At 36.8% G+C, this 27,602-nt stretch overlaps 1 protein-coding gene and 1 non-coding gene across 6 annotated transcripts in view; both read right to left on the reverse strand.

Annotated features, from left to right (window-relative positions):
• CNTN1 (contactin 1) overlaps positions 1–27,602 on the reverse strand; it is a 303,517-nt gene that overhangs the window by 95,366 nt on the left and 180,549 nt on the right. For all 5 annotated transcript variants that reach the window (XM_024575713.4, XM_053921617.2, XM_053921618.2 and 2 more), the window contains 11 exons: positions 27,428–27,560; positions 23,875–24,047; positions 21,750–21,845; positions 17,520–17,726; positions 13,920–14,019; positions 13,254–13,435; positions 10,074–10,198; positions 9,289–9,406; positions 6,001–6,151; positions 864–991; positions 417–592 (listed from right to left, as the gene is read on the reverse strand). In XM_024575713.4, the coding sequence (XP_024431481.1) occupies positions 417–592; positions 864–991; positions 6,001–6,151; positions 9,289–9,406; positions 10,074–10,198; positions 13,254–13,435; positions 13,920–14,019; positions 17,520–17,726; positions 21,750–21,845; positions 23,875–24,047; positions 27,428–27,560 (1,589 nt within the window). The remainder of the gene's footprint in view (positions 1–416; positions 593–863; positions 992–6,000; positions 6,152–9,288; positions 9,407–10,073; positions 10,199–13,253; positions 13,436–13,919; positions 14,020–17,519; positions 17,727–21,749; positions 21,846–23,874; positions 24,048–27,427; positions 27,561–27,602) is intronic.
• On the reverse strand, positions 12,951–13,111 carry LOC112318721 (U1 spliceosomal RNA). The gene has a single exon (XR_002976244.2). It is a non-coding gene; the product is annotated as a U1 spliceosomal RNA (small nuclear RNA).

Raw genomic sequence — 27,602 nt, forward strand, 5'->3', positions numbered from 1 at the left:
CAGGCCTTACTTCTGTCAGATGCTATATATAATCTCTTTCTTACCTGCAAAGAATAAAATAAATGCCTTAAAGTGCTCATTTTAACAAAGGATAAGTTCTATGCTCTTACCTACTTTAAAGTTAATATTTAAAGTTAATGTGAGGTGTATAGTACCTCAATATAAAAATTATTCTAACTAAGGGGAAAATGGACCTAAAGCACAAAGAATATTTATTGACTAATATTCCTAGCACAATGCTCAGGGCTAGCCATTTTTCAGAAAGGCTCAGAGGTACTCTGATTAACCTAAGGAGACCCATGAAATGCTGTTTTCACAGATTTTTCAGTCTCATGTAAATGATTGTAGTAATAGAGTTGTAGTGCAGACACATGTGGTCGTGGGGATGTTAATAAGACAACACTTAAAACACATACCATAAAATTCCTCTGGTAATGAATGTTCTCTTTGTTAAAATCGATCACATAGCCATTGAAGGACCAAACGAACGTGAGGTCCAGGGCAGGGTCGAAGGAAGCAGCGCACTGCATGGTGGCGTTCTCTCCTACAGTGATGTCGGCGTTGATGGGGGCCAATATAATCCGCGTGGGATCTGACAATTTAAACACAGGAAATAAAGGCGGAAGGCACGATTCAAGATAATATTATCTGCTACATTAAAAGAATAAAACTCAATACATTTTGATTTCTCTGTGCAAACAAATGTGATGTTTTCACATTCAAATTCCAGGAAGGGATTTTTTTAGAAATAGAAACCGATCCATATGTTGACTGTCTTAGCAGCTTAGCACTGAACCATGTCTTGTAGAACATTAGAAATGCATCAATGTCCAACTAAAAAACTCAATCAAATGCTCTCTTACCTGTAATAACAAGGGTCCCAGTGCTATTAGCCTTCCCTCTGTTATTTTCTGCGAAGCATGTATAGACACCACCATCATTCCTTGTTATGTTATTGATTTCCAAGCTTCCATCTTCCCAAATGAGTGTTCTATTCAAATGGGAAAAGTACTTAATTCATAAAATGAATTTCATGAAATACTTCATTATTCTTTGTCTTCGATGACAGACACCAATATCATTTGATTAGTACATTCTACACAAATTAGTTGCCGGTGAGATTTTTAAAGAGGAAACATCATAGTCTTTGTTTGTAATATTCTCTGTCAGCATTGGCAGGTGTTTTAGAAGGCCGCCTTCATCTTTTCTGGGGCTATTGTGGTCACCTCTGATGGGCCTCCTGCTCTTACCCTTGTCTCCCCACATCTTTTCCCCAAAGTAGCCAGACATGAAGACATAAATGACATAAGTCATATCATGTCACTCGTCTGCTCACTGATGTCACTTGATAGCTCAGAACCGTATGGTGACTTTGCCTCTCACACATGGTAAAAACCAGAGTCCTCTCATTGCCCTTTCAGGCCCTGGACAACTTCACAATTTGTAGCTCCCATCCTTCAGGATTTTGCACCTTCAGAAAGGCTGGCCTGATCGTTCTAATTAGTGCTGTGTGCACGCAAGCACACACACGCACACAAGGCACTGCCCTCTTAGCATTCCCCATCCTATCCCTCTTCCCAGAGTTCTTTTCTTAATATATATTTCATCTGACATAATTTAGTTTTACTCATTAACCTATCTTTCAATTAGATGATAACCTCTTTATGTCCAGAATTTGTATCTGCTTTATGTGGGGCCATGTCTCCAAAGGTAACGTATCCACAAACAACAACAAAAATAGCTTCTGTGTGTGCCAGGAACACATTAAGTAGTGGGACGCTGATCGCTGAGTACTCCTGCCACCAACCTTTCTCTGTGAGTGAACCAACTACGTGGAATTTAGCTAAAGCAGGTGGTTTGCCACATCCCACCAGAGCAGGACTTTTAAACCGCTGTGGGGCAGGATCAAACCAGTCACAGTCCACAAAGAAATGAACCCCGGTCTTCCAGAAATGTGAACTCAAGACTTCAATTCAGACTTTTACTTAGGACGGCCTCACATTTTCATGGCTTCTGAGAACTACAAACATTTTATTTTTAGGATCTTTTAAAGAAAGATATTCTAAAACCTGCCTTGGTATAAATGTCTTGTATGACAGATAAATATTTAGGAAATTCTTCTTTGAACAGAACCTAAATCTATTTATTCCCTCTGCCTGTTTGTCTCTTCCTTGGGGGCTAGAGACTGAAAACTCATTACATATCACTTATATATATTTAAGCCTTTATATATATAAACATACTTATCATATAATGCCTTGCACTTAGATTCAATATTGAATTAACTGTCACTGGATAATTAATTTTTGTTTCAATCCTCCCCCTCTATTGTCTTTGTCTATGGGGTCTTTTATATACTGGTCCTTCCTTTCTTTTCCCTGTTATACCTGCCGCCCCCGTCACTGTCAGTTTGTTCTTTATTTCCCTGTCTTTGGTTCTATTTTGCTTGCATGTTTGTTGGATATTTAATTTTTTAAATGTATCATTTCCAAAAACTTAATTAATCTCTGAAGCTTTGCAGAACACATGTCAACAATTCTTCATGTATTCCATTGTAAGGGCCTTGCTCGATAAAGGAAAAAATACTACATATCTACCTTACTAATAAAAGTCTCCATGTAAGATTTTCCACTAACCATACATTCTAGGATTTCCTTCCTTTTCTTCAACTATCCAGTTCCAACTTAAGTTCATGACCCAGTACTCTCTGCTTCGTGAAGAAGAAATGTAGTAACAAACTGATGTAAATGTAAACGTCATTATTTGATACTGTGGAAGCTTTGACAATGTGTCCCCTAGTTCTCCAACTGTAAGGAGCATCATCAATCTGTTGCCCCACACGCTGCCCCCAGAGACTACCACTGTGTGTGAGCCAAGGCCACGCTTGGCACGGGCGGCTCCCAGGCAATGACAGAACCCTGGAGGCATGTTAAGGCAGTCCTGTTCCTGAAAGGTACCAGATGCCTGGGATGGGCATTTTTAGCTAGAGGACTCTCCAGTGGCCTTAACATACTCTCTTAGGTCTGTACTGCAGCCCAAGTCCTTTCCACCCAGCCTTCCTTCCTTCCCTCTCGGTTTCACCTGGAGTAAGACCTGCACCTTGGTCAGATGGCTGTCCCACCATCCGCCTGCCGTCTTCTCTGTTTTCTGTCCTGTGCATTGCCATTAATAAATCTCTTTCATGGCTAATCCTATATTGTCAATCTGCTTTTTGTATTTCCATATTAACACAGTAAAAACATTGACATGCCACACTTTTTTTTCCTCACTATGCTCTAGTATAAGTCCTTAGCCATTTTTTTACCCCAGTTCCATTTAATTATTTTGCAATTAAAGCAATACAAATTATAGTCAAGTCACAGCAGAAACAACAGTAACAATTATTCTTTCTAGAATCCACACTCATTTCTTGGTTTTCTTACCTATATTAGCTCTCAATTGATCTTTATCCTCTTTAAAAAGTATACTTCCTTGTATCACTGATTTCACCTACACCTTCAGAAAATTCTTCCATGGCATTAAAATTAATTTTTAGGAAGGATATGTAGGGAGCTTGATTTTTTTGTAATAATGGTCCCTATTCTTGATTCAATGTAGATTAAACTCCTAGTATCTTATTCTTATTTTCAGATACTGTTACATAGATAATATGAATCACACAAACAAGTGACTATCTGGTTTTTAATAAATTACTCATTTATTATTGCCAACATTACTACAGGATAATCTCCATCTTATTTGGGAATTGTTAAAGCATACCAGCTCTGGAATAGAAAGAAATCTTCAAGATTCTCTCCCATAATGGCTCAGATAAAGTTTACATTATAGCTGATAGCAGTCTATGAGATATGAGTGAACAACTACAAAGAAATTCTGTTGGAGAATGTATGTAATTTTAGCCCCAAATAAAATTATACAATTGAGAACTTAATTATAAGTTATGAAGGTTTATGTCTCTTCTCTACTGATTGCAAATATTGCATAAACCATTGTACAAACCACTAACAAGGAGCAGAAATAACCTTATAATGTGGAACCACTTTTTTATAACTATATTAATCAGAATGGAATTATATATATAGTTAAGCATAAGCTTAAAGACAATTATTCAGTTAGTCTTTGAATGTTATTTTTCCATAGAAATATTTTATTTCTCTAAAAATAATTTATTAGTTTGACTTTTCTTGATACATACTACGTTATAACATTTAAGCTCGTATTTTCATGAAATACTATATCAATTATAAAGTGGTGCTGAAATAACCTAGATATTAATGGATTAAAGTAGTGAACGAAATTGGATTTATAGATCCTTTCCTCAAAAAGTAATGAAATTTAATCCACAGACTTTAACACTATTATGACAAGGCTAAAATAGTAAAATTTTAGGAAGTAGATTCTCTTTTCCTTTTTTTTCAACATGGTATTTAAGAAAACCAAGTCCATGAAATGGCTCAGACAAATCTCTGGTTGGAGAGGCCCATAATATTGGTCCTCATTAGAACTGAAGAAAAACTTTTTTTTTATTCAGGTCTGAGAGCTAATGGGGGGTGGTGAGGGGTGGGTGAAGGTCAATGCTATACCGTAGGTTGTTTTGGACGGGGTCCCTGAAACTGGGACTACCCTTTCATCAGCCTCTGCACTGCTCCTCATCAGACTATGAATGTTTCAGCGGCAAACTGAACAACCTGGCTCTTCCTTTAACATTGATTCTTCTAGTATCAATTGTCAAATTCATAATAACTCTTAGACATGTTAACTGTAAGTTCAAGTGTTCAGGAAAGCAGCTACTGTTCCTGGACAACCCCTCCCTCCCACCCCGCCGCTGTCCCATACACAGCCGTGCTTGTGGTCATCCTGATAGGGGGACTGTGTTAGCACGTGGTCATTCATGGCAACAGGACACACGTGTAAGCTCTCCAACTTGGAGATGGGCCACATATCTTCAGAAGGTCACTTTAACCTTTCCAGGCTTTAGGTACGTCAAAATAGAGATGATAATTCCCACCGTACCCACTTTATTGAATTATTGTGAAGTAGATCTATCTTATACGAATCAGTCACAATATTCTTAAAAGGCAAAACCTTTTTTCCTTCCTTATTTAAGCCTTTAGTAAGATTTCCAGAACTCATAGGAAAGCCCAAGCCCCTTAGCATAGAAAACATTGTTATTGATGATTGGTCTTACTATCTCTCATCTCTTAAAATTCTTTTCCATGTTCCTCTAAAGACAAGCCATACTGATTTTAGTTTCTGCATTCCTTGCACATCTGCACTCTCTGCCTTGTGGCCTTTGCACATGCTCTTCTCCCTGCCTGGAACACTTCCTGCTTCCCCAACTTCCCATCTCATCCCTCCTATTTGCCATCCTCACTGTCTCCTCTCTAAACTTCAGTACCAAAATAACCATAGCTTCTTCTAGGAAGCTTACGGTCAGCATTTAGTGTGGCTTTTACATAAATAATCTATGCAGGTCACATGCTTTTTGTTTTGTCCTGAGGCCACCAAAACATTGGTAGATGACCTACTCGTTGGGAAGATGAGAAGTCCATGTTCACTTACGAAGATGGGAATAGGTGATATGTCCTTTATGTCATCTTTTTATTTTCTTACTGAAATATTTAATAGACTAATTGTATTATATTAAAGTAACTATGAATGGATATAGACGTCCTTATTAGGGTAAAACTAAGTTAAAGGAATCCTATTTTATTTCTTATTGTTCGTTATTGTTCTGTGGCCTTGGGTAATTTACCAAGACTGTCTGAGTTTCATTTTTCTAAAATCCTTATAAATTATAGAAACCTAAAAAATAAAATTCTGATTAGCATAGATACTGACAGTGTTGGGTAAGGTTTTCTGTTCTTAGAACTAGGGTATCTTCTGTGGAGAAAAATTGGAACAAACAACATTTACATTGTTGATACGAAAACAAGTCCTCTGTAAAATAAACTTTCCCAAATAGTGAATTCCAGTTGGATATCTAGTTTTTGAACTGACCTGCTGCCATTGACAAGCCACTCTGTCCCTTTACTCCAGGAAAATTTGGGTTTGGGTGCAGCTTTAGGTTTGCATTCAATCACAACCCTTCCCCCTTTTGCAGCCAGGATCTTTTTCTTCATAGGGTTCATTTCAAAAGTTGGAGCCAAAGCTAAAAGAAAACAAATGATTGTTTTTCTCTGTTGCTAAGATGAAAGAATTCTTCTCTGCATCTTTTATTCCTTTTGGATTGCTGATCAACAGAAAAGATTAATTTCCCCAAATATTATCAGCTATGACCAAAAGACACTTCGTACCTCATACTAATACCTTTTTCTTTTATCAGTAACTTTATGGAGGTATATTTAACTTATCACAAAATCTACCAAATTTGAATGTATAATGTGATACAGTCAAATACAGGATTATGAGATTATCATAAGATTTAAGTCATAATCGAGTACTGTATACATATTTACCTGGAGGGTAACATCTAATACAATTGTTTTGACTAAGTTGCACGAACAAGTGAAAGACTGGCAAAAACTGTGCACCATCATTAATGCTGACGTATGGTCATATCAATGCTATCAACCACACTGTATACGAACTGTCTTTAGTTTACAAATGAGAGAAATGATATCTATTAAAATTATATAGTTTGTCAAAAATGCCACAGGCATAAGTATCAGGTAGGATTCTCCTTCAAGTCCAGTTCCTAGCGATTAGCAAACATGCTTTTTTCCTTAAGCAATGAGACTCCTCCTCCATTAAACAAACGTACACTGAACACCAACTGTGTGCAGATACTATGAGATGCCAAAATAAACAGAGAGAGCCCTGCCTTCTGGAGAATCATGGATCCGATTAACTGAGGATGGCATGATTCACCTGTAATTTTACCTCTATGTACAGAAAAGTAATTATGGAAACAGGATATAGAGTCTCATAAAAGATTACTGCATTGAGGGCATGCTCTAATTTCCTTTAGGGTCCCCACATCTAGCTCATTTCTCAATCTCCTTGTCTATTAGTAGAATCCAGGGCGAGTCTACCCATTGATTTCTACACATTCCAATCATCTATAACTGTGTCCTTTCTGAGGCCTTTTTTAGATCTTAAGTATATTTTGATCCAGGTTTGACTCTTCATCTTCTATTCCTGCGATTCTCAAATTTTGTCTGTGCGCCAAGATCATCCGAAGACCTTGACAAAATATAGACTCAGCAGGTGTTGGTGGGCCTGAGATTCGGCACTTCTAACAAGCTCCCAGGGGTTGCTGCTGCTCTGGCTGCTTTTACAGCAAGGATTTAGGAAAATGTGTTTTGCAGCAAGGGTTAAGGAAAATATTTTTATAGCAAGGACTTAGTTTATCCATTGTTTCTTTAGTCTGAGTTTTGATAGTTGACAGATAAAAAAAGTAACCAACCAACATCTGTTGTACAGCTCAGTGTGTGGTATTTTGTATAGGTGCAATAAATATTGTGGAGTGACATAATGCTTGTAAAATATGAGACAAAATTCAGTAGGATTATATTTAACACCTAAAGTTATCTAGAAAATGATAATATTTCTTGAATAGGTTCACTTTTAATGAAATTGTTCATTGGTATGGTTATTTAAATAACTTCATACTCATTTAATATTTGAATTTCTAGGGACAGAACCTAGAGTACATTCCTATTTATTTATTTATTTTTATGTATTCATTTAATCGACAGAGATGGATTTGTTGTGTTATGCATTCACTGGTTGCTTCGTGTATATGTCCTGCCTGGAGATCAAACCCACAACCTTGGTGTATTGAGATGATGTTCTATTCAACAGGGCCCATATATTTTAAAAGTGGGAAGAAATAAGGGAATATTTTTACCCAAGTAAGAAAAAGACATGCATTTTTGTGTCTTTTTCATTCTTTACTGTGTCTGTTAAAAACAGTATCTGATATAGAGTAAGTACTCAACAAATATTTGGTAGATGAATAAATGAATTAACTGGACAATTAAGGAAAGGAGAGAGAGGTTCCTGAAGGCAATAAACAGATATAGGTTGAGACTAATATAAAGATGCCCAGGAACATTGCTGAAAGCCTAGAAACGCTCAGCTTGCCTAATTGTTACATTAGTAGTCATTAAATGATTTAAAGATTTAAGGCTCGAATATAGAGACATTTTCAGCCTGAGCTATTAAATATTCATATTCTTTTCTAAAGCATTATAATAAACAAGAAATTTTAACAAAAATGTAAGAGTTATATTTAAAAAAAATTCAAATTCACCTCATATCTTCTCTGAGAGTCAAAATGTTTTTATTGCACTCCACACCAAGGTAATATGGTAAGAAGCCTAAGCCTGCACTTTTGCTTGATACCCAAATACACTGGATTAAATATATTACCAAGAAATTTTGACTTTGAGAGGAAGAAATGGAATATGATCCTCTGCACTATAATACGTGGCAGGAACATTTAAAATTAAGAGGACCTCAATTTTTTTAAAACTTGTTTTCCTTAATACTTTCTTACAGTTACTTAGTCTCCATTTGTATTCTCTTAGTGTCACTAAATTTGTAGTGATAGCCATGTTTTAAAGCATTTCCCTTTGGTGTAGCAGGAATAAAGTATCACGGTAAATAAAAAGGAATGAATACAGAGAAGAGGTAAAGGAGTTATTTTTGGAAAGGAGAAGACAGAAATATTTAACTTCTTCCTCTGGATGAAGAGATAAAAGGGCAAGTGTAGTAAAGATTTATTTAGCTTTGAATGAGGGGTGGGAAGTTAAAATAATCTATTGCAAAGGGTTTCAGTTTTCATGGAGAAGTAAAAGGCAATATGAAAAGTAGAAGTCAGCATGGGGTAAGGAGCTTGAAGCACGTCCTGAAGGTTTTACACAGTAACTGCAGGGCATGAGACCCCAGGACTGATACAGGTAGCAAGTTCAAAGACTCCTCCTCTGAGGCTGGGCCACGTGCAATGTGAAAGCATCCACCTTCACTATGTGATTCAGGCAACTGTTTACCTGTCCTGATGTAGAAGGGAATAAGATTTGTAAAAATTAGCACATATAAAGTTTTCTTTACCATTTAAAAATTTTTATAACTATTATACTCTGTGTTACCACACATTTCTTTATTGTTCCTCAGTGAAAGGAAGAAAAAAAATAACATTCTAGTCCAAACCACATTTTAAAAGTTTTTAATTTTAACAATTCCAGAATATAACATCAAATGTGATCTATATATACTCTATGATCATTTTTTAATGTGCTGCTTTCTTGCTGAATGTTAACAGAAACCAGAAATGATACTGACCTAAGATTTTCAACTCCGCGTTTGCATAAATAGCTCCATATGTGTTCTCAGCTATGCACTGGTACATGCCAGCATTTTCAAAAGTCACGTCATAGAGTCTCAATTCTCCTTTATGATACTGAAAAGAACACAAAGGAAAACATACTTCCTCGATAAACATCAACAGAAATGCTTTCATTTAGGTCAGGGCTTGGTGGTCTTTTCATTTAAATACGTTATTCTTCCTCCACGGTTAACCAAGTCCAAGTCGAGTGAAGTGGGATGTTCACGGCATGGGGAAGCAAAACCCACTTACCATGCCCAGTGGCTCCTATTCTATTCCTGCTACAGAGCTGAGAGTCCACCTTTCTCCCTCTCGGCCCAGCTGGGAGATTACAGTGGAAGAGTGGACAAGGGCCCCACTGCTGCTACTTGTCCCCAGGGCTAAAGTAAGGTGACGTTCACTCTTACCTCTGTTTCTGTGGGGTCAGGAAAACAGTGCCAAGAAAAAGAGGACAGTATCAGGTAGTAGAGATGGGTGAATAAGAAGAGGGGTAGAAATGAAACAAAGGGAAAAATAAGGAGAGAGAGAAAGAGAAGGCAGACATAAGATTGCAGGAAGTTGTCTAACCTGAAGGAAGATAATTTATGATCAATTTCTTGTTTGCTTTTTTAAAGAAACTTTTTTATTTCAGGACTCAGGCCCTCTTACTCTATTGGCTCTCCTGCTATATTTATCCCAGGACCACCCGGAAATGTTGCCTGAACAGAGATGCAAGGACTGTGAAGCACTTGAATGTACATACCGCATATCCATTTTTCAGCCATCGGATAGTAGGGATGGGCTTCCCTGTGGCCACACAAGGCCAATAGAGATCGCTGCCTATATCCACCTCTGTGTCATTGATATGTTCGACCCATTCAGGAAATGCTAAAAAGTAAAGAACATTGCAAATGTCAAGTGTAATTCTCAACATTCATCATAATCTTGAGTACGAATACTACCCTTAGTTGACCTTTATTACATCATCTACTGTGTGTGCCATAAAATCAGAGTGAGAGCCATGGAAAGTGAGTTTTCATAGGTCTGCAGGTAAATTTTATCCTGCAGTAAATTTATAACATGAGTGAAGTATAATTCAATGTACGATTATTTTTTATTTAAATTATATTTTATTTTTTACAATTATATTACATGTTATGTAAGAAAGCTAATGCATGCATAGTAAAATAACTTATAACATCAATCTTTCAAAATGATAAAATTTTGAAGAATTATGTCTTAATTGATTATGACACTATATTTTCCCTTTTGGGATAAAGATTCATAATTTCCCCACTCCTTTAGGCAAATACTATTTGTCTTTTGATGTAACTTTGGCTAGTATCCATTGTAACACGACTTGGGCACTTAAATGCACGCTAGATATTGGAAACTGCACACAGTAGCTGTAAATGGTGAAATCTGTGCTTGAGAGAAATCGATCATAGTCTCGTCAGCAGGTCTGCCCTTTTGAGAGCTTTAAAAAATGCTAGAAATTTCCCCAAAGAAAATAGTATTTCTAGAGAGCAAACAAATAAACAACCTGATAATCTTTTTAAGTACTTAACTTATTTAAGTAATCCAAACAGATGTAGGTAAATAAATTAATGTAAAATAAAGAAGTAGAGAGGAGACAATCATAAGTAGAAAATAGTAGTGAATTTTCTTGGAAAATAACTTTGATTATATTCATTTTATAACCAACCTAATAAACACATCTTGTATAAAGCATTTAATGTGTATAAATGACACAGGACGTAGAGCACTTTTGTGACCTCATCAAACTCCCTCATCATTATGTGTGTGCGTGTGCATGTGCATGCGTATAGCCTTCTACAGATGCATTTCTACAGTACACATAATAGAAGTTTATTGTCACCTATGATTCCATTTTGTCTGTAACATGTGCAGATCCTTTTAAGAATGAATATTGATAAGGCTATATTAATTGACAGACATTTTATTTTGTACACGATATTGACAATATATAAAACAGGAATATCAGCACCATTCCTGCCTTGGCCTCACACAGGTGACAGAGATGTCACACTAAAAATAAAATGAGAAGAATTAATAACTGCATCAGCGTGACACATCCTATATATGATCCTATTATGTAACGTTCTGCTTATCCCATTATACCAAAAGAAAAACTTACCATGCCTCATTAGTAAAGGAGAAATAGTAGTTCCTTTACATAACCTCCTGTAAATATCTGCTCTGCCACCTTGGTTCTTCTAAGGAATTACATATTGGAAAGTTAAGAACTCAACTCTGCTGAGAACCTGGAGGGTAGATTTCTTAATGTGTTAAATTAAAACCAATCTATAAGCTCTAGAAACCAGACAGAGAGTGACAGCTATATTTCTTAAAAAAGTAAGAGCTCTAAGCAGAATTTTTCTCCCTTCAGGAGGCCACCCATGTACACTTGATATGTAGCAAGTGAATTTTGTTGGGGTACTAGATACACACGTCTAGAGGGCAGAAAATTGTCTGGGTCAGAGTTTGGTGACTGTAATAAAAAAAGAGGTTCGAAGACTAAACCCTTATTGCTCCAACGTTGGAAGTTCATGGAGTTGGGAAGAGAATGAGAGTAGTGTATGAGGACATTAACAAAGTGTGGAATCCAGATGGGAAGCACAGAGAGTGAGTCATGGAAGAGGGAGGGATTGGCTGCGGCAACAGCTGTTGGTGGATCAGGAAAGATACAACTGAGAATTGAGCAACAGTTTTAGCAAATGGATGTCATCAATGATCATAAAAACAGAGGTTTCAGTGGAGAAGTGGGGATATGGATAAAAGCAGATTGTATTTAAGAGAGAAGGAAATGGAGACACCATTTTTAGAAAGTATAGACAAATCTGTCAAGATTTTTGTTACTTGTTTTAGGGGAGACAAGAAGAAGAAAATGGAGCAGTTAATGAAGATTTTAAAGAAGGAAGAAACAGAGGCACTATACACTGATGGGAATGACCTAGTAAGGAGAAAAAATTGCTTATGCTATAAGGAGAGGCACTTCTGGGACAATAACATTAAGTAAGGAAAAGGGCAGAATCTAGTACACAAATGGAGGTGTTGGCCTCAGAGAGCAACTGAACTTATAGTAACAAGATATGGGTAGAGATGCAGATATCAGGTAGATGTGGGGTGGGAGATGTGAAGTTTCTAATAATATTACTTCCATTTCCCCTGTAAAATAGAAAACCAAGTTATCCGCTGAGAGCAAGGTTGGAGGAGGAGGTGCTACAGGTTGGAAGGAAATCATGAAAGCGTGAAATGTTCACCTAAGAGAGTGGGAGAGTAAGTGGACCTGGAAAAAGGTAGCATAATTGCTGGGTAACCCCAAGGATTCAGTAAAAGTTCATGATGAATTATTTAAAATGAATTAATCAGCACGGTAGTGTTTATCTCAGGTCATACTGAAGTTCCTGGGTTTGGGCACTGAGAGGCAGAGAGCTAGGCTTTTCCAGGGTTAGTCTGAGCAAAGGCAGTAAGACAAAGTGGAGAGATGAGTGAGCCAAGGGCTTAGAGGGGATGATAATGGTAATGATTGGTCACAGATATAGGTAACTCATATGTGTGACTTAATTAGACATATGACAAATATTTCACAGTTTTCTTCTTTCTTTCTGTTTTTTGGTAGGGGAGAGTGTGAATGCATTCCCCCACTACCACAAATCATGCAGTTGAGTGGCCCACATTTGGGGAAATCTTGGGGGTCAGCACAGCAGCACGCCGGGGGTGCAATGGGTAAGTCTCACCACCTTCATGGTCACAGTGTCTCCCCTGCCAGGTAAGTATGAAACATTTCATGGTTCTCATAAGGTAATATATCTAGCACCATTGTTAAATTATTAATTACTATGTACTAGTTTTTCAAGTATGGAAATGGCTGTAAATAGAGTATTAATAAAATTTATTAAAATTAAGACAACATGTCTACCTTGAACATAAATTCTTGCCTGGTGTCTGTCTTTCCCCCTGATGTTCTCAGCCTCACATTCATATGTGCCTTCATCTTCTAGCTGGATGGTGAAGATCTTGAGCACAGCCCCCGAGGAGCTGACCTCGGCGGTGCTCGGCATGGGCTCCAGGACCTTCCTCCACCGGATATCGGGAACAGGACTTGAATAGGAGACACAAGAGCTAAGGGTCCACAATGCTTAGGAGGCCATCTTATGCTTAAAGCTAAACATTTACCATATTTTGCCATGTATAATGTGCTCCCATGTATAATGAACACCCATGTTTTGGGCCCAAAATTTCTGGAAAAAAATCTCTCATTTTAATGTTTTAATTCAATTAATTATTTATTTATATTGAGAAACAAAACCGATTATCATGTTATAGGGTATTAATTTGCATATAGGTATCGTTGTTGCTTTCTATAGTTACACTTTTAACACATACACATAAATAAAAGAATTAAAAACATTTACATAGATACAGAATTAGTACTACCCATGGATAATGTGCATCCTTATTTTTCCCTCAAAAATTTGGGCAAAAACATCCTCATTATAGATGCCAAATACAGTACATCATTTATTTCCAAAAGTGGTGCAAAAATTAATGCATTTCTATATACCTTAATGAAACAGCCACTTACTTGCCAAGAGCAAAACACTCTAAAGTAACATTTTGGCCCATCAGTGCATATATGTCCTTGAACTGAACTACAATATCAGCAGGGTATGGTTTCGTTGTTCCTAATATTAATAAAAACAAAAGCATCAAAGAATTAATAAGCAGAACTTTTTTAATACTGTGATTTTTTATAAGATTAGAATTGGTTCAATATACATGGTTTTTCTCTGCACAGGTCTTGAATGTGTAGGTCACAATGTATAGATTTACTTGTTTATGCATATAACATATAAAATATAAATTTTATCAAGTATTTTCAATCATATTGCCTCATTTTTACAGCTGCATAAGTAAATCTGATTCAACTCACTAAAGAAAATTCAGTAACTCTCGAGGGAGCATCAAACCTATGTAAAACATTGTGACAGACGCTATATGGGACTTAGGAAGAAAAGGAAAGAGGAAAGAAAATGAAGAGGAGTGGAAAAAGGGAAGAAAAGAAAGAAGAAAGGAGAGAAAAAGGAGAAAAAAGTGTCCATGGAGAATAAGGCAAAGGGGAAATAATTTGAAAATAGGGGAGGACAGAGCAAAAAAGAAAAAGAAAACTGTCTATTTAGACATAACTGTGCTCATTGATATAGGTACTTTATTTAATTTATATAACATCAATCCTAAAAGATGTACTATTCCCTTACCAAGGAAGAACTAGGCACAGAAAGGCTAAGTACATTGTTTAGCCTCACATGTGGGTGTGTGCTTTACACTGTATAATGCTGAGGAGACAGAGATACACAAAATGGCCTGAATATAAGCCAAAATAAAAGTAAATGATCTAAAAAAGGGAGCAGCCAAGAAAGATTATTGGAAGTATGGTAAGTGGCTATGGGAATTTCGGGTAAGAAAGGCATTTGAACTGGACTAGTCCGGGTTGAGGAAATAGCATATTATGACAAAGTTTCAGGAATGTGTAGGAAGTTTTTTTTTAAAGTCAAGCAATTCATATGATATTGAAGTATGCAGAATGGAAGATGAGCTTCAGTCTACAAACTCAAAGGCTTGTAACTATGATATTAAATATTTTAAAATTAATTTCCCCAGTGGTAACTACCAATGGGTTTTGGTAAGAGTAGTAATAGGAATCTTACCTTTGGTTTAGGTGGAAGACCTTGCTGGCAGTTTTAAAGGATGGAGCATGGAGAAGAGAAACACAGAGTAGAGTCAGAGGTCTAGCGGAGGTTGTTTCATAAAGTCAGGAAAAAGCAGATGAGGGTCTGAGCTCGGGCAGTGACAACAGGAGGGGAGGGGAGGGGAGGAGTTGATTAAAAACATTCCCGTGAGGTAGCGGAAATATAGTGAGATTGCTAAATGAGATAAGAAGACCAGAAGAGGTTTCGAGGGAAGACAGGAATGTTTGGAACATTTTTTGTTGAATGTCTTTGAGAATCTTCTGTGTGAAAAGTCCAGGAGGTTAGGAACTGAAGATTCTAAGCACCGCGGAAAGTTTTGGGAATGTAAATTGGGAGCCATCTGCATGGGGCTGCTGTTGAAGGGTGTAAATGAGAGAAATGTCTAGAAAAAAAAGATTAGAATGAAATACAAGAGGAAGTACTGGTGAAGGATACTGTGTAGAATTTGTCAGGGAGACAAATGGGAGATGAAGAAAGAGAGGAAGGAGTCAGGGAAATTAGGCAAAGAAGGGAGAGCTCCAGAGAGGCTGACGTGACCAACAGTGTCATAGTTCATACAGAACCAGACTGAAATGCTGCCTCTGGATTTAGCAAATGAAGAGTTGTTTTGACTACTCAAGATTGTTCACAATGAATACAAAGGAATATGTGTGTGGGGGGGGGAGAATGAAGGAGGGTTTGAAGATTCAGAAAAGAAATTAAGTGATGTAATGAATCCCTGAAGTCAAATGGGATATGAATGAGGGCAACTGGAGGGATTAGTTTAAACAGGAGGAGAAATACTTCTCCCATCAAGTTAAAAAGTAAGAAGTAAATAGAAGCCAAATTTCTGGGGAAGAAAAGAAAGAAAATTAAAGGAATTTGTATGTCAAGGCTCTTCTTAACGATGTCAAGTAGTGTGTGAGAGTATCTACTATGGAAGGAAAAGAAAAGGGGTTCAATAGAAACTAACTTCATAGGGTGATCTGATCACAAATTCCTAACTGGGCAGGTCATGGGGGACGGTCACGCCTCAGGCCTAAAACTTCTTTAGTGAGGAGTTTTTAAGCCAGCCCTATCCATCATTCTTGGGCATCTAGGTTAACAAACCTTTGAGATGTCAGAAGTAATACCCCTGGAAGGCTTTTAAGAAAGCAAATAATCTCTCTATTTTGTAATCCAGTCTCTGCCTTGCTTCCTCCCACCATCCTGTAATCTTCTTCATAGTCTCTCCTTAATCTCAAATGCAGAAACTTCAAAACTGTTATTTTCTGGGGCATTTGAAATCTTGCCCCCAGCATATGTAGTCAGTTTGTTTCAGATAAACTGTTATAAAAATTTTCTACAGGTTTGGACATTTCTTATGCTAACACTACTATGATTAAATACTAACCATATGACCGCTATCTTGAGGAGAGTAAGATAAAAATGGAATCACAGTGACATGATGACAATTTCTCCATTATCACACCCTAGTTAAGGGTAGAGGCAGAAAACAAACCTAAATCTGTCAACAAAAAACCCAGTAACTCTTCAGAAACTTGAACTCAGTGATACAAGTATAGCAGCATGACAGATAAAAACAATGTGAAGTAAGCAAATACATTGCAATCTGATCTTCTCAAGAGGTGTTATATTTAAAAAAAGGAAAGTAGTTTAATTGGAGCCCAGGAAAAAGTCACGTATGTCAGTGGTTATAGCTTACGGTGCCACAGTAGTGATACATATGCTAATTACTTATATGAGAAAGGCAATCTATATACTGATTTGCTTCATGTAAATAGTTCCTTAAAAATGTAAAATCCATCTAACTGCCTTTGTCCCCTCATTCTGTAATAATATAGTTTTTAATCTAATTATTTGTTCTCTTTCATGAACTTAATAAGAAGTGGGAATGGCCATGAAAATAAGCAGATGACACTGATTCCCCTTGTAATTAATTAATTAATTCCCCTTGTAAGTTGTTAATTTGTTCTGGAACTCCTGACAAGTGGCAAAACTGACGAGTGGCAAAACTGACGAGTACTGAACGAGGAAGTGTATTCTCTTGCGGGGCGGCATCATGACTCATACACATTCTAGCAAGTGCTACGAGTCCCGAGCAAGTGCTGAAACACTTTTTTCTCACCAAAATGTGATGAGTGCAGTGTTTGACCGGTTCCGAAGCCGAGATGTACCAAGGTAGGACTGTACTGGTAGTTGGCTAATGAATCTGTCTTTTGCATTCCCTGAACTAGAGGCAACCAGTCCAAGCTCTGCCATCTAAGGGCATTTTTATGATGTAAATCACCTCTGTTGAAAAAGCAAGGAAAGATCCACACTGGAAAAGAGTGCATCCTCTGTTTGCCCCGACTGAGCAGACAGTTCCTCTCCCCACAGGACATTCCTTTTCATTACCGCAAAGATTCCATAAGCAGACAACCTTGCAAAAACAACATGACAAATAAAACACTTACGTTCAGGTAGTGGAATGAGTGGGATAAATTTGCTGAATACACTCTTTGTAATAGAAGGACTGGATACAAAGCAGGAATAATTGCCTCTGTCTGATGCTTCAACATTGGCAATGTAGAGATTGCCATTTGTCTGAGACACAAATCTCCGTTTGTCCATTGTGATAAATACAGGGAATTCATTTAGAAGCCAGCGGTAGCTAAGATCATCTAGGGAAAAAAAAACAAACATTATCTACTAAATATTAAGCTCTTCTCCAAAAGCAAAGACTTTGTTTATTAGTAATAAGCTAGCCCATCATCTAATCTAGGCCAGAGCATCTGTTGGAAGTAGCCCAAGACAGTGCCAATTTGCTGAAAGCTACTATAGTTTGAGTGAATATAAGCATCATGCTAAGCAATTATACCTCTCTCAATTATTTTATGGACTACTAATATTCTTCTATTCCACTGATGAACTAAATGAAACTCAGAGACATTAGACGTCCTCCTTTGAATTTCACAACTACTAAATAGGACTGGGATTTTGGAATCCAGGTCTGATCATTCGAAGCCCATGACCCATTTTTCTTACTGCATTTTAAAAATAAAATCAACATCACTAACCTTACTGTGGCTTTATATATATTTCTTGTACTCCTATTCTAAATTATAGATTTAGACATGAGTTTATATATATATAACTTATTCTGGCCACATTAGAAGTAAAAAAAACACACAAACAGAGAAATGCATGCTACTGGTTTTCTTAAATATTAGGAAATCTAACATATGGTAACTCAACCACAGAAAATTCCTTTGGCTGAACATACTGGCTGGTGTGGCCAAAAGTTGAATTTCCTCATTAATTTGCTGCTTTTCATACAGCTTTCTATTGCTATCTCCCCTTCCTGCTTTGCGGATTACTCCCCAGGAGTCAGACGTGGTTGTAATTCACAGGAGGGAACTATGGGCATTGCATGCTTCTCAGTCACAAAAAGTTGGTTTCCTAACACACCACGACCATGTGAGGACACCTGCCACCAGGAAGATTGTAAGAGGGGATCTCTTACGTCCAGTTAGATAGGTCTTTAGATGTGAAATGGTGGAAGGTCAAGATCTTTAAAGAATGAAATAATTATGGTACACTACCCTTTTGCTTTAGGGAGCTCAGGTGACAGGTAGAGCTGTCAAAGGAAAGAGAGCTGACCAGGAAATAGTACATACTAGGATTTCTTGAGAACAATAATCCAGGGTAGTCCATTTAGATTAGTTTTGTAATTTTCTCCAGCTGACTTACAATATCAGGGAAGTAAATGAAGATGATTACATTATTCGTGTTTTAACCTTAATTTTTTAATGATAGAAGCAGTACACTTGTATTATCAAAATAAACAGAAAATACAGATAGCGTTAAAAGAGAAAGAATATTAAACTCTCATAATTTTCTCACTTAAGTTATTGTTAGCATATATCCTTTTAGACATTCATATCTGTGAATAATTCTATTATTTTAATAGTTATCCTTATGGTGATTTATGTCAGCATCAACCTAAGTCTTAGACTGTAGAGCAGTTGGTCTGGCTGACTTAATGCCCAATGTGGACTCTCCACTTTACTTACTTCATACATACTGAGAACCTTCTATGTGCTGCTAAACAAGACAGACGTAGTCTTTGCCTTTGTGGGACTTGTACCGTCAATACGTGCAAATTTACTTAAGAAAATTTAGCCTGCTCATAAGCCATTCACCTGGACAAAATAATCATTGCAATACGTTAGAAGCTATCATTTCTCATTGAAACAAAGGTAGGAATTGCTGTTGCATTTAGGAAGAAGGATTCATGGCATGGAGACAGTAAAACAGTACACACACACAATGGTTTAGAATTGAGTATTTCTTATGTTTAAAGAGATCATAATCTATTCATAACACAACCGGAGAGAAGAAGATAAAGAGCTGTTTCCATTCTAATCTGACTAATTTTGTTGCTTGGATTTATTTAAAAGACCAACTTAGTTTCTGGCCCCTACACCCACTTACCCTCACCCACTACCTATGTATGTAAATGTACGTATATTTATCAGGATGAAGAGGTAATTAACTAATTTGGCTCAAATATTTGAATCTTCTACAAACCTTGTTTTTGTCCGTGAAATTCTTTATTCAGCATAGTAATTAAAGATGCCACAGAGACTGAAAGCAAGACTTATCTCAGGAAAATATCAAAGCGTGTTCCTTGGACCTTTTCTTCCCCTTTTCTATCTATATTAATCCCTTGGGTAACTACATGCAGTCCTGTGGCCTTGAAAATAATGTATATAATAATGAATCATAAATTGATACTCCCAGCTCAAATAATACCACTAGGCACCACACTCATACAGAACTCCTAACTCTTGACGGCTCCCTTTGGAAGTTTACGAGGCATCTCACACTTAACGTGTCCACACCTATTAGCCCACGTAATGGAGACTCTACTCTCTTTAGAGCTCATGACAAGGATTTTGATGCCATCCTTGACTCCTGTGTTTCTCTTACATCTTACATAAAGTCTACCAGCCAGTCCTCTTGGCTTTTCTTTCAAAATCCATCTTTAATTTTAACCACTTCTTCCCACCTTCACTCCTACTACCCTGGTCCATCATATGTTGCCCTCCAACATAAATGTCAAAATCAAAGTCAATGTAATTGCTATGAATTATAGGGTCCTCTGTGAAATAGCTCTTGTATCTCTCTGATTTCATTTCTTACTACCATTATCTTAATCACTTATTTCATCCACCCTGGCTTATTTGTTCTTCCCTCACAGTCTCATTTCAGGCCTTTGTTCTTGCTGCGGTATATGCCTGGCATGTTTGTTCGCCAGATATCTGCAATGGTAACCTTAATTCAAAGTTACCTTATCAGTGATAGCCTTTATGTAAATTCAGCCATCCCCTCAATATTTCCTGTCCAACCGTCCCTGCATAATTTTTCTCCCTAGAGCTTATTTATTAATATCTAATATGCTATATCTTTTAACTGTTTATCTTGTCTATGTCTGTTTCTCCCTGTAGAAGGTCTCTGAGAGTGGGGAGCTTTTCCTGTTTTGCCCACTGAGGTATTCCTGTTGCATAAACAGTGCCTAATACCAAATGAGTGTTCACAAGAGATTGTTGAGTGAATAAGTGATTGAATGAAGCCCATCCTTCCAGTGCTGATTATGGTCATTGGCTATTTATGATCACTTACTTTGTAGAAAATGCTATAAAGATGAGGAAACTTTTTTTCATGGTTTTCAGAGTTCTTCAAAGAAAAGAACTATTCTCTTATTGAAAGTTGTTACAACATTTTGAATCTATATATTCCTCCTATATTTATTAATTAGTAGTCTTTCTTATAGTTATTAGAAAGATAATTACCAATATTTGATATATAAATAATTGGAATTTATGCATAATTGGAAAGAGCATATATACCAGATTAATATATTCTATACCAAATGATTTATAATAGCCTATTATGAATAATTCTGTATGGAACTATTTAAAGTTAAATTTATGGCATAATAATAGAACTATAAAAATATAAAACACACAAAACAGGTTTTCAGTGTGAAAAAGTAATATTTATATTTTGTTTCAAGAGATATTTAATAAATATAAGAAGTGAAAATTATTGAAAATACATAATGTGTTCATTATTTAATTAGCACTCTCCTAGCTTTTATTTTAGCCATATCAAATTACTGAAAACATGTATTCAAATATTGAATCTTACAACAGACGACACTTAATTTATCACCTTTCTAAACTGGATGATTTTTCTTACAGATTGGTGCTCCTAATGAGATTAATATTTATCATGTATTTATCCCTTGCTTGTGTTTAATTATAGTTCACAGTATATTATAGATCTTAAATTATTAATAAAATGATTGATTATATATCACTCATCAGTACCATTTTAATTCAGGAACAATATGAAGAAAATATATCATATTTTCTCTAGTGTAGCAGAAATATTAATGGGAACATAATCCAAAATATATATTGTTTATAAACTGAAACAATCATAGATCTTTGGAATTAAGGCCAAGTGATTGAAGAGCCAAAGGAGAATGTACCTGGAACCACTAGTACCTGATTTATTATTAGGTTAGGCAAACATCGAGTCTCATTTAACTGTAAGTGTACCACTATTGTTAAGAAAATAAAAACTTGCCCCTTTCACCCCACAACTGCTCGAAGTCATAGAGGGACCACGATTACCTGGAAAGTGGTACGGAGGGTCGCAGAGAAGCACCATCCCTTTCCCTTCCTTCACTCTGACCTCAGGACGCTCCTCAGGCGGGAAAGGGTCAAGATCTAGTAATGAAACAAAAAGGAAACATTCACTCTCTGGTCCATAGAAAGAGATATTCATTAAAGCTTACCTTTCACTACTAATTCATTTTGGATGTGATTCGTCTCAGGTAGTTCAGCAGAGCGTAGCAAAGTCAATTCCTGATTTTACGTGCTGGATTTACACACATGACCGAGAGTTCTGTGGGGAACGTAAGCTTTCGGATATTGGTGGCAGCCTACATAACTCCTCTGACAACCCTGAAGATTACAGATATCCTAAACTTTGCTTCACATTTAGGAATAATCTCAATAAGGACATTTGGAAATGCAAGGGGCGCAGATAAAAACCAGGGATAGACCAAAGGAAGTAAGTAAAGAGAAATAACAAAGACATGGACTCATTAGTATTTTCCTTCCTGAGGGAGGAATTGGGTGAAAGGCAGATCCTAGTTGAGGAAGGTGAACGTCCCCAATCTTGTGTTCCTTTTCAAATTCGGCATTTTCCTCAATTCTCATTTCCTTTACTCCTTCCTGTGTATTTGGAACTTCCATTTTGCTTGGTTTCTCAATACTTTATTTGATTCTTCATTTGTTTCACTGGGGCTCATCTTTTCTGGTCTGTTTCATCTCCTGTTCCTTATCTGTCATCAGTACCCAACTTATAAAATCTAATTGTTATTTCTCTCAATATATTTATATCACAAAAGTCATCATCCAAGTGTTACCCTTTTTTCTACTCTGGTTTCTCTTCAGATTGTATAAATCTTTCGCCTTTTATCAAGTGTTACCTTTTTTCCAGACAACACTGAACGTCTACATTTCTAGTCCTAATGCTTCACTTGAATGCCATTCCTGTCCTCAAATACTTAGCTGATATTTCAACATGGATAACTTATGTTACCTTAACCTCTGAATGTGAAGTGATCAACCTTAAATGCTTTAAATGCTTCCAACCAACCTTGAAATTGGTTTTATTTTCCCTCATCCCATTTTTCAGGAGAACAGAATATTTCTGTCCTTTAACTAGACTTTCAAAGGACATATATGTACACACCATTGGCACAGACCGCAGCACGGTGCTGGCCAGAGGAAAGGGAGAGAGGAAGCTTCAAGAAGGGAGGCAAAGGAAGAAAGATGGGGACATCTGTAATAGAGTCAATAATAAAAATAAAGAAAAAAATATATTTAGTTAAGGTCTTCTTCCTTTTAGTGCAATGCAATCTCAATTAATGCTTCAAGGATTATTTATGACTTACAGTTCTGCTATCACACCAGTTTAATCTGACAGTGCTTCCTGACCGTGTTTCACTGCGGCCTGGTAACCACTACCACATGGGTCCTCTGAACTGTCATTTTTATCCTATAATCAATTTTGCAGAAAGATTGACAGGCTGACTCATAAAATCACATACTGCAGAACGTCTAGTCCAAGTCCTCTCCCAATGCACAACATTATTTCAGAAAAACCTCTTTTAGTTTGGCACAGTTTCTCAAAACATTTTTCATTATTACCTCAAAAAGGAGGCATTTTATTTAATTTAACTTAAAATAAAAAAATAATAAAATTATAATTCAATTTATTCCCAGTAAAAGAAATTAAATACTAAGGGATGAGATTTCTTCACGTATGGCTGAGTTTTGGAGCGTCACAAACCATTATGCTGTAATATCTAAGATGGTTTCTCCCCCACCCCCCAAGAACCAGCTTTCACTCCCTTCAGAGCGATATCACCCCAATGAGAATACATTTCCACTGGTGCTAATTTTTAGAAACTTATTCAAGATCTTTCAGGACGTGGCCTTAGTTCATTTTCCAATGTTATCTTTCACTATTTCAAGGTCAATTATAAAGCCTCTCATGATGCTTTGCTCTCCTGAAATTTTTTCTTCTCCACACAATGACAGCCCACTAATCATGTAAGACACAGCTCATCTACGGAGACCTTTCCTCACTTTCCTTTCTTCCTTATTTCTCTTCTTGCTGCACTCTTACGACAACATCTAAGTCTTGTAAAGCACACTTGTGCTTTTTAAAGTTACAATTACTTACATCCAAAGCTCAGGGTTGCTTCAGTGCTTCTGACCATCCCGTAGTTATTTGAGGCTAAACAGTAGTATACTCCAGCATCTTTCTGTTTGTCGGGGTTGTTGATAACCAGGTTGCCTCCTACCATACTGTACCGATCACTCGTCAGATCAACATCCCCATTATTCATTCTCCACCTATGAGAAAAAGAAGTAAATGTCATTCAAAGGTCACTGTGACCTTTGTATTCGGCTAACATCATCCTAAAATAATATGGAGACAGCTCATTGTGAATTCAGAGAATTAAATGGATGACTCAGTGTGGAACTTCCTCACACCCTATAATTGCACGTACTGGGCTCAAGATTTAGAATTCAGTTCAGGCACAGAAAGGTTCAAGTGCATGAAATATTTACTTTTTTTTCAGGAAGTATCCCAAAGGACAAATATTTTCTTGAGCTTTCTAGATAAATTTGTTTCTTACCTATTACACATGGTTTATAAATGGTACCCATCTATGCACTAGTTAAGCACATGTACGCATGCTATTTAACATATTAAAAGCATCGCTCTAACAGAAATAAAATATAAAATAATATGTCAAGATATGATTTTAATATCAAAGTAAGATTCAATAAAACAAACTAAATGAAATCAGAGTTTTCTCAGTAAATGGCATATTCTGACCATAGAGGTCAATTACACAATTTGAAAATGATAAAAGTCAATTGAGTTTTGGCCTCCAAGCCATAAATACAATATTGCAGATATGTTTATAGGGATTGTGTTATAAATAAACTGACTAGAAACTAAAATTCAACTTTCTCAGTGAGATGATAGGAAGAACGCATGTGGAAAGCAGTTTTCAATTAGGCCGACCACCTGCTTCGTTTTATAGTCTTCTGCATCAGGCTGTACCCTTAAGGTTCCAGGTCTCCCACAGGTTGTGAGACAAGAGCCACGGTTAGATGGTGGGCTGTGGTGGTGGAGCTTGTTGTCTGGCACATTTCTGATTAGGGTCAGAATCTTGCCAAAAAGGCCTAATGATTTTAGAATATCTTTGAATAAGTCAAATGTTTGGAATATTTTTAGTTTTAATTTTTACACTGTAGAAGACGATTTCAAAGCATGAAACCTTGCTTTGCATTTTGAAAAACGACCAGCTGCAACCCAGTGAAAGCCTCCCCTCCGCCCAGCTGGTGCCACTCCCGTCCCTGCTCGGACCACCCATGGCCAACTTGCGGAGCATTGGCCAAGGGAACGGGTTTCCCTGTTGGACTGTCCCAGTTGTTATTTTTTCCCTGCAAATGCGTTGACTCTAAATTTTTGTTTATTGCCTTAACTTCTTCCCAGTAGCTCTGACTCTGCCTTTAATGTCATATAATGATTAAGTTTTGCTGTTTCAGTGAGTTCACCAGTCTATTTAATTTTCAGAAACACCCACGATATTGTAATTCCTTTCACAAGTGTTAAATGCAATTTTACTGGGGTCCTTGTTATTTTGGGCGGACAAGGAAAGATAACGAAAGCCTTAAGGCTGATAAGTGGAAGGTAAAGTTCCTGTTGTTTCTTCCAGGATGTTGCCATGAATACCAAACTATCACAGAACAGGCCACAGATATAAAACGACTCTGTGAATGACAAATTGCATGATTACCAAAGTGAGTGTGGCTTGCCCTGAATATCAAGGAAAATTTTAGAGCTTCAAGTTTCCATCAACAAACTGAATTCTTAGCTATTTTTTCCTTATTTTGCTGTCCATGGCAGACAGTCTTCATAACAAAATGAAATGCCTGCTTCTCCCTTCTAGTTCTCTAGATTAATGCCTGGATAGGCCGCACTTGTCCTGGCCACTTCTCTGCTGTGCAGCCTGTGAGACGGAGCTGGGGATGTACTTGCCAATTGAAGTTTGCCTTCTTATTTTTACGTTTTAAGTTTTGGTAAGAACACTTAATGGGATTGGAGGGAGGGGGAAATAGGGAATTGCTAAACAATGTGTATGAAATTGTAGACATGCCAAGTTTTGCTTCTTGCTGCCTTTGTTGCAAGAGAGGAGAGGGAAAGGGGGGTGGCAAGGAGAAGCACATGTTCCTAGAACACTGTCCGTGACAGTTCTTCTGTTTTGTTGCCTCCTTTCCAGCCAGGAGGCTGATTTGCTAAGGTTCCATATATAAATCTCAAGGACAGAATGTCACAGAATAAGCATCACGGATACAGCTTTTGAGAGACTATCCACCTACCTAGAAAGATGCATACTAGAAAATTACATGTTTCTTTGAAAGTCACAAAACCTGTGTATCAGTCCTGGGTCAGTGATTTACTCACTCTGAAGAAAATCCATTTACTCATTCAGGGCTCAGCTTCCTCTTCTGTAAAATTACATGCTTAGATTAGATCTCCTCTACAGCCCCTACTGGTTACAATATGCCATGTCCACAAACTCCCATTATGCATAGCTTAAGGGTAAAAATAAGCCTACCCCATCAAATACATTCAAAACAAGTGTGTTATTTATAATTTATAAAATACCTACTTATATTACACTCCCATGCATGAAATTGAAACAATAAAAATAATTCCAAAGGGGTAGTGATATTGTTTCTAAATTCATATTTTAAGAATAATTTTTATAATTATAGCCAGAGGCAAGATAAAATGAGTTCAATTAGAATTAAGTGGGAGAAAATGGTACTCTCTTTGATAACAACTTTTTATAATAATAGAAAATCATTTTTATATCCAGAAAAAATCTCCCATTAAACTCAGCCTTCTTTAATGACAACCTTCAGTTAAGTCACATGACATTAACCTACTAGACCCCCAATTTCTCCATCAATCACTTGCTTTGTCTTCATGGAACCACTCTATAGGTGAAATTCAAATCCACTGGTATTTGGTTAATTTTTTAATCTTATTATTTGCATTGGACTAGAAACTGTTAAAAAACTTTTCGGAACCATCTGAAGTAAAAAAAAAAAAACAACAACCTACTGTTACATTTTAAAAAGTTATTTTTGATATCGTTAATAGTATTTCCCCCCAAATAAAATAATGTTTATATAGGTTGTCCAATAGGTCGAGACATTTAAGAAATTTGCTGTGTCATTTGATATATAGATTTGAGGCTATTGAAAAACATGTTGCTTTCTAGAATTACACAAGCACTTTAAATGTAGTTAATGTGGAAATATCATCCATCGTCTGTAGGTATAAGCTATCTAGGCCAATACACACAAGAACACTTTATCTTCAGATGTGCACGAAGTCCACACAGCGTTTGGCATGCTTAGCATGATCTCCCTTACACAACTTTTAAACTGGTAATGTCAAATGGCACAGGCATTATCTTTGCAGGAGAAAGTAAGTGATTTATTTGCATATATTCAAGAGCAGTACTGCCTATTTATGCATTAAACAACTTTAAAAAAATAACTTGTAAGCCAATATTTCTGGTATGTTCCTGGACTTTGTAGAAAGCATTATATTATAGCTTCCGCTGCCAGTACAGCGTCATAAACGCTGATCTCTAATCTTTAGCCCACCACTCCATTCTGAAAAAAGAAGTGAAGTACATTACTTGTAAACTGGGAATGGGCTGGCTCGTGCCCTACAGTTCAATGAAACTTTTCCTTCTGGTGATTCCTCTGGATAAATGGTATTAATTGGTTGCTCTTCAAAAATGGGTCCAAATCCTTTGTCTTCCTCAGAAACTGTAAGAAAAATAAAACATTTTATACAGTGTTACTTTGTAA

This window comes from Desmodus rotundus, chromosome 3 (genome assembly GCF_022682495.2).
Source record: "Desmodus rotundus isolate HL8 chromosome 3, HLdesRot8A.1, whole genome shotgun sequence".
In the NCBI taxonomy this organism is placed as follows: Eukaryota; Metazoa; Chordata; class Mammalia; order Chiroptera; family Phyllostomidae; genus Desmodus; species Desmodus rotundus.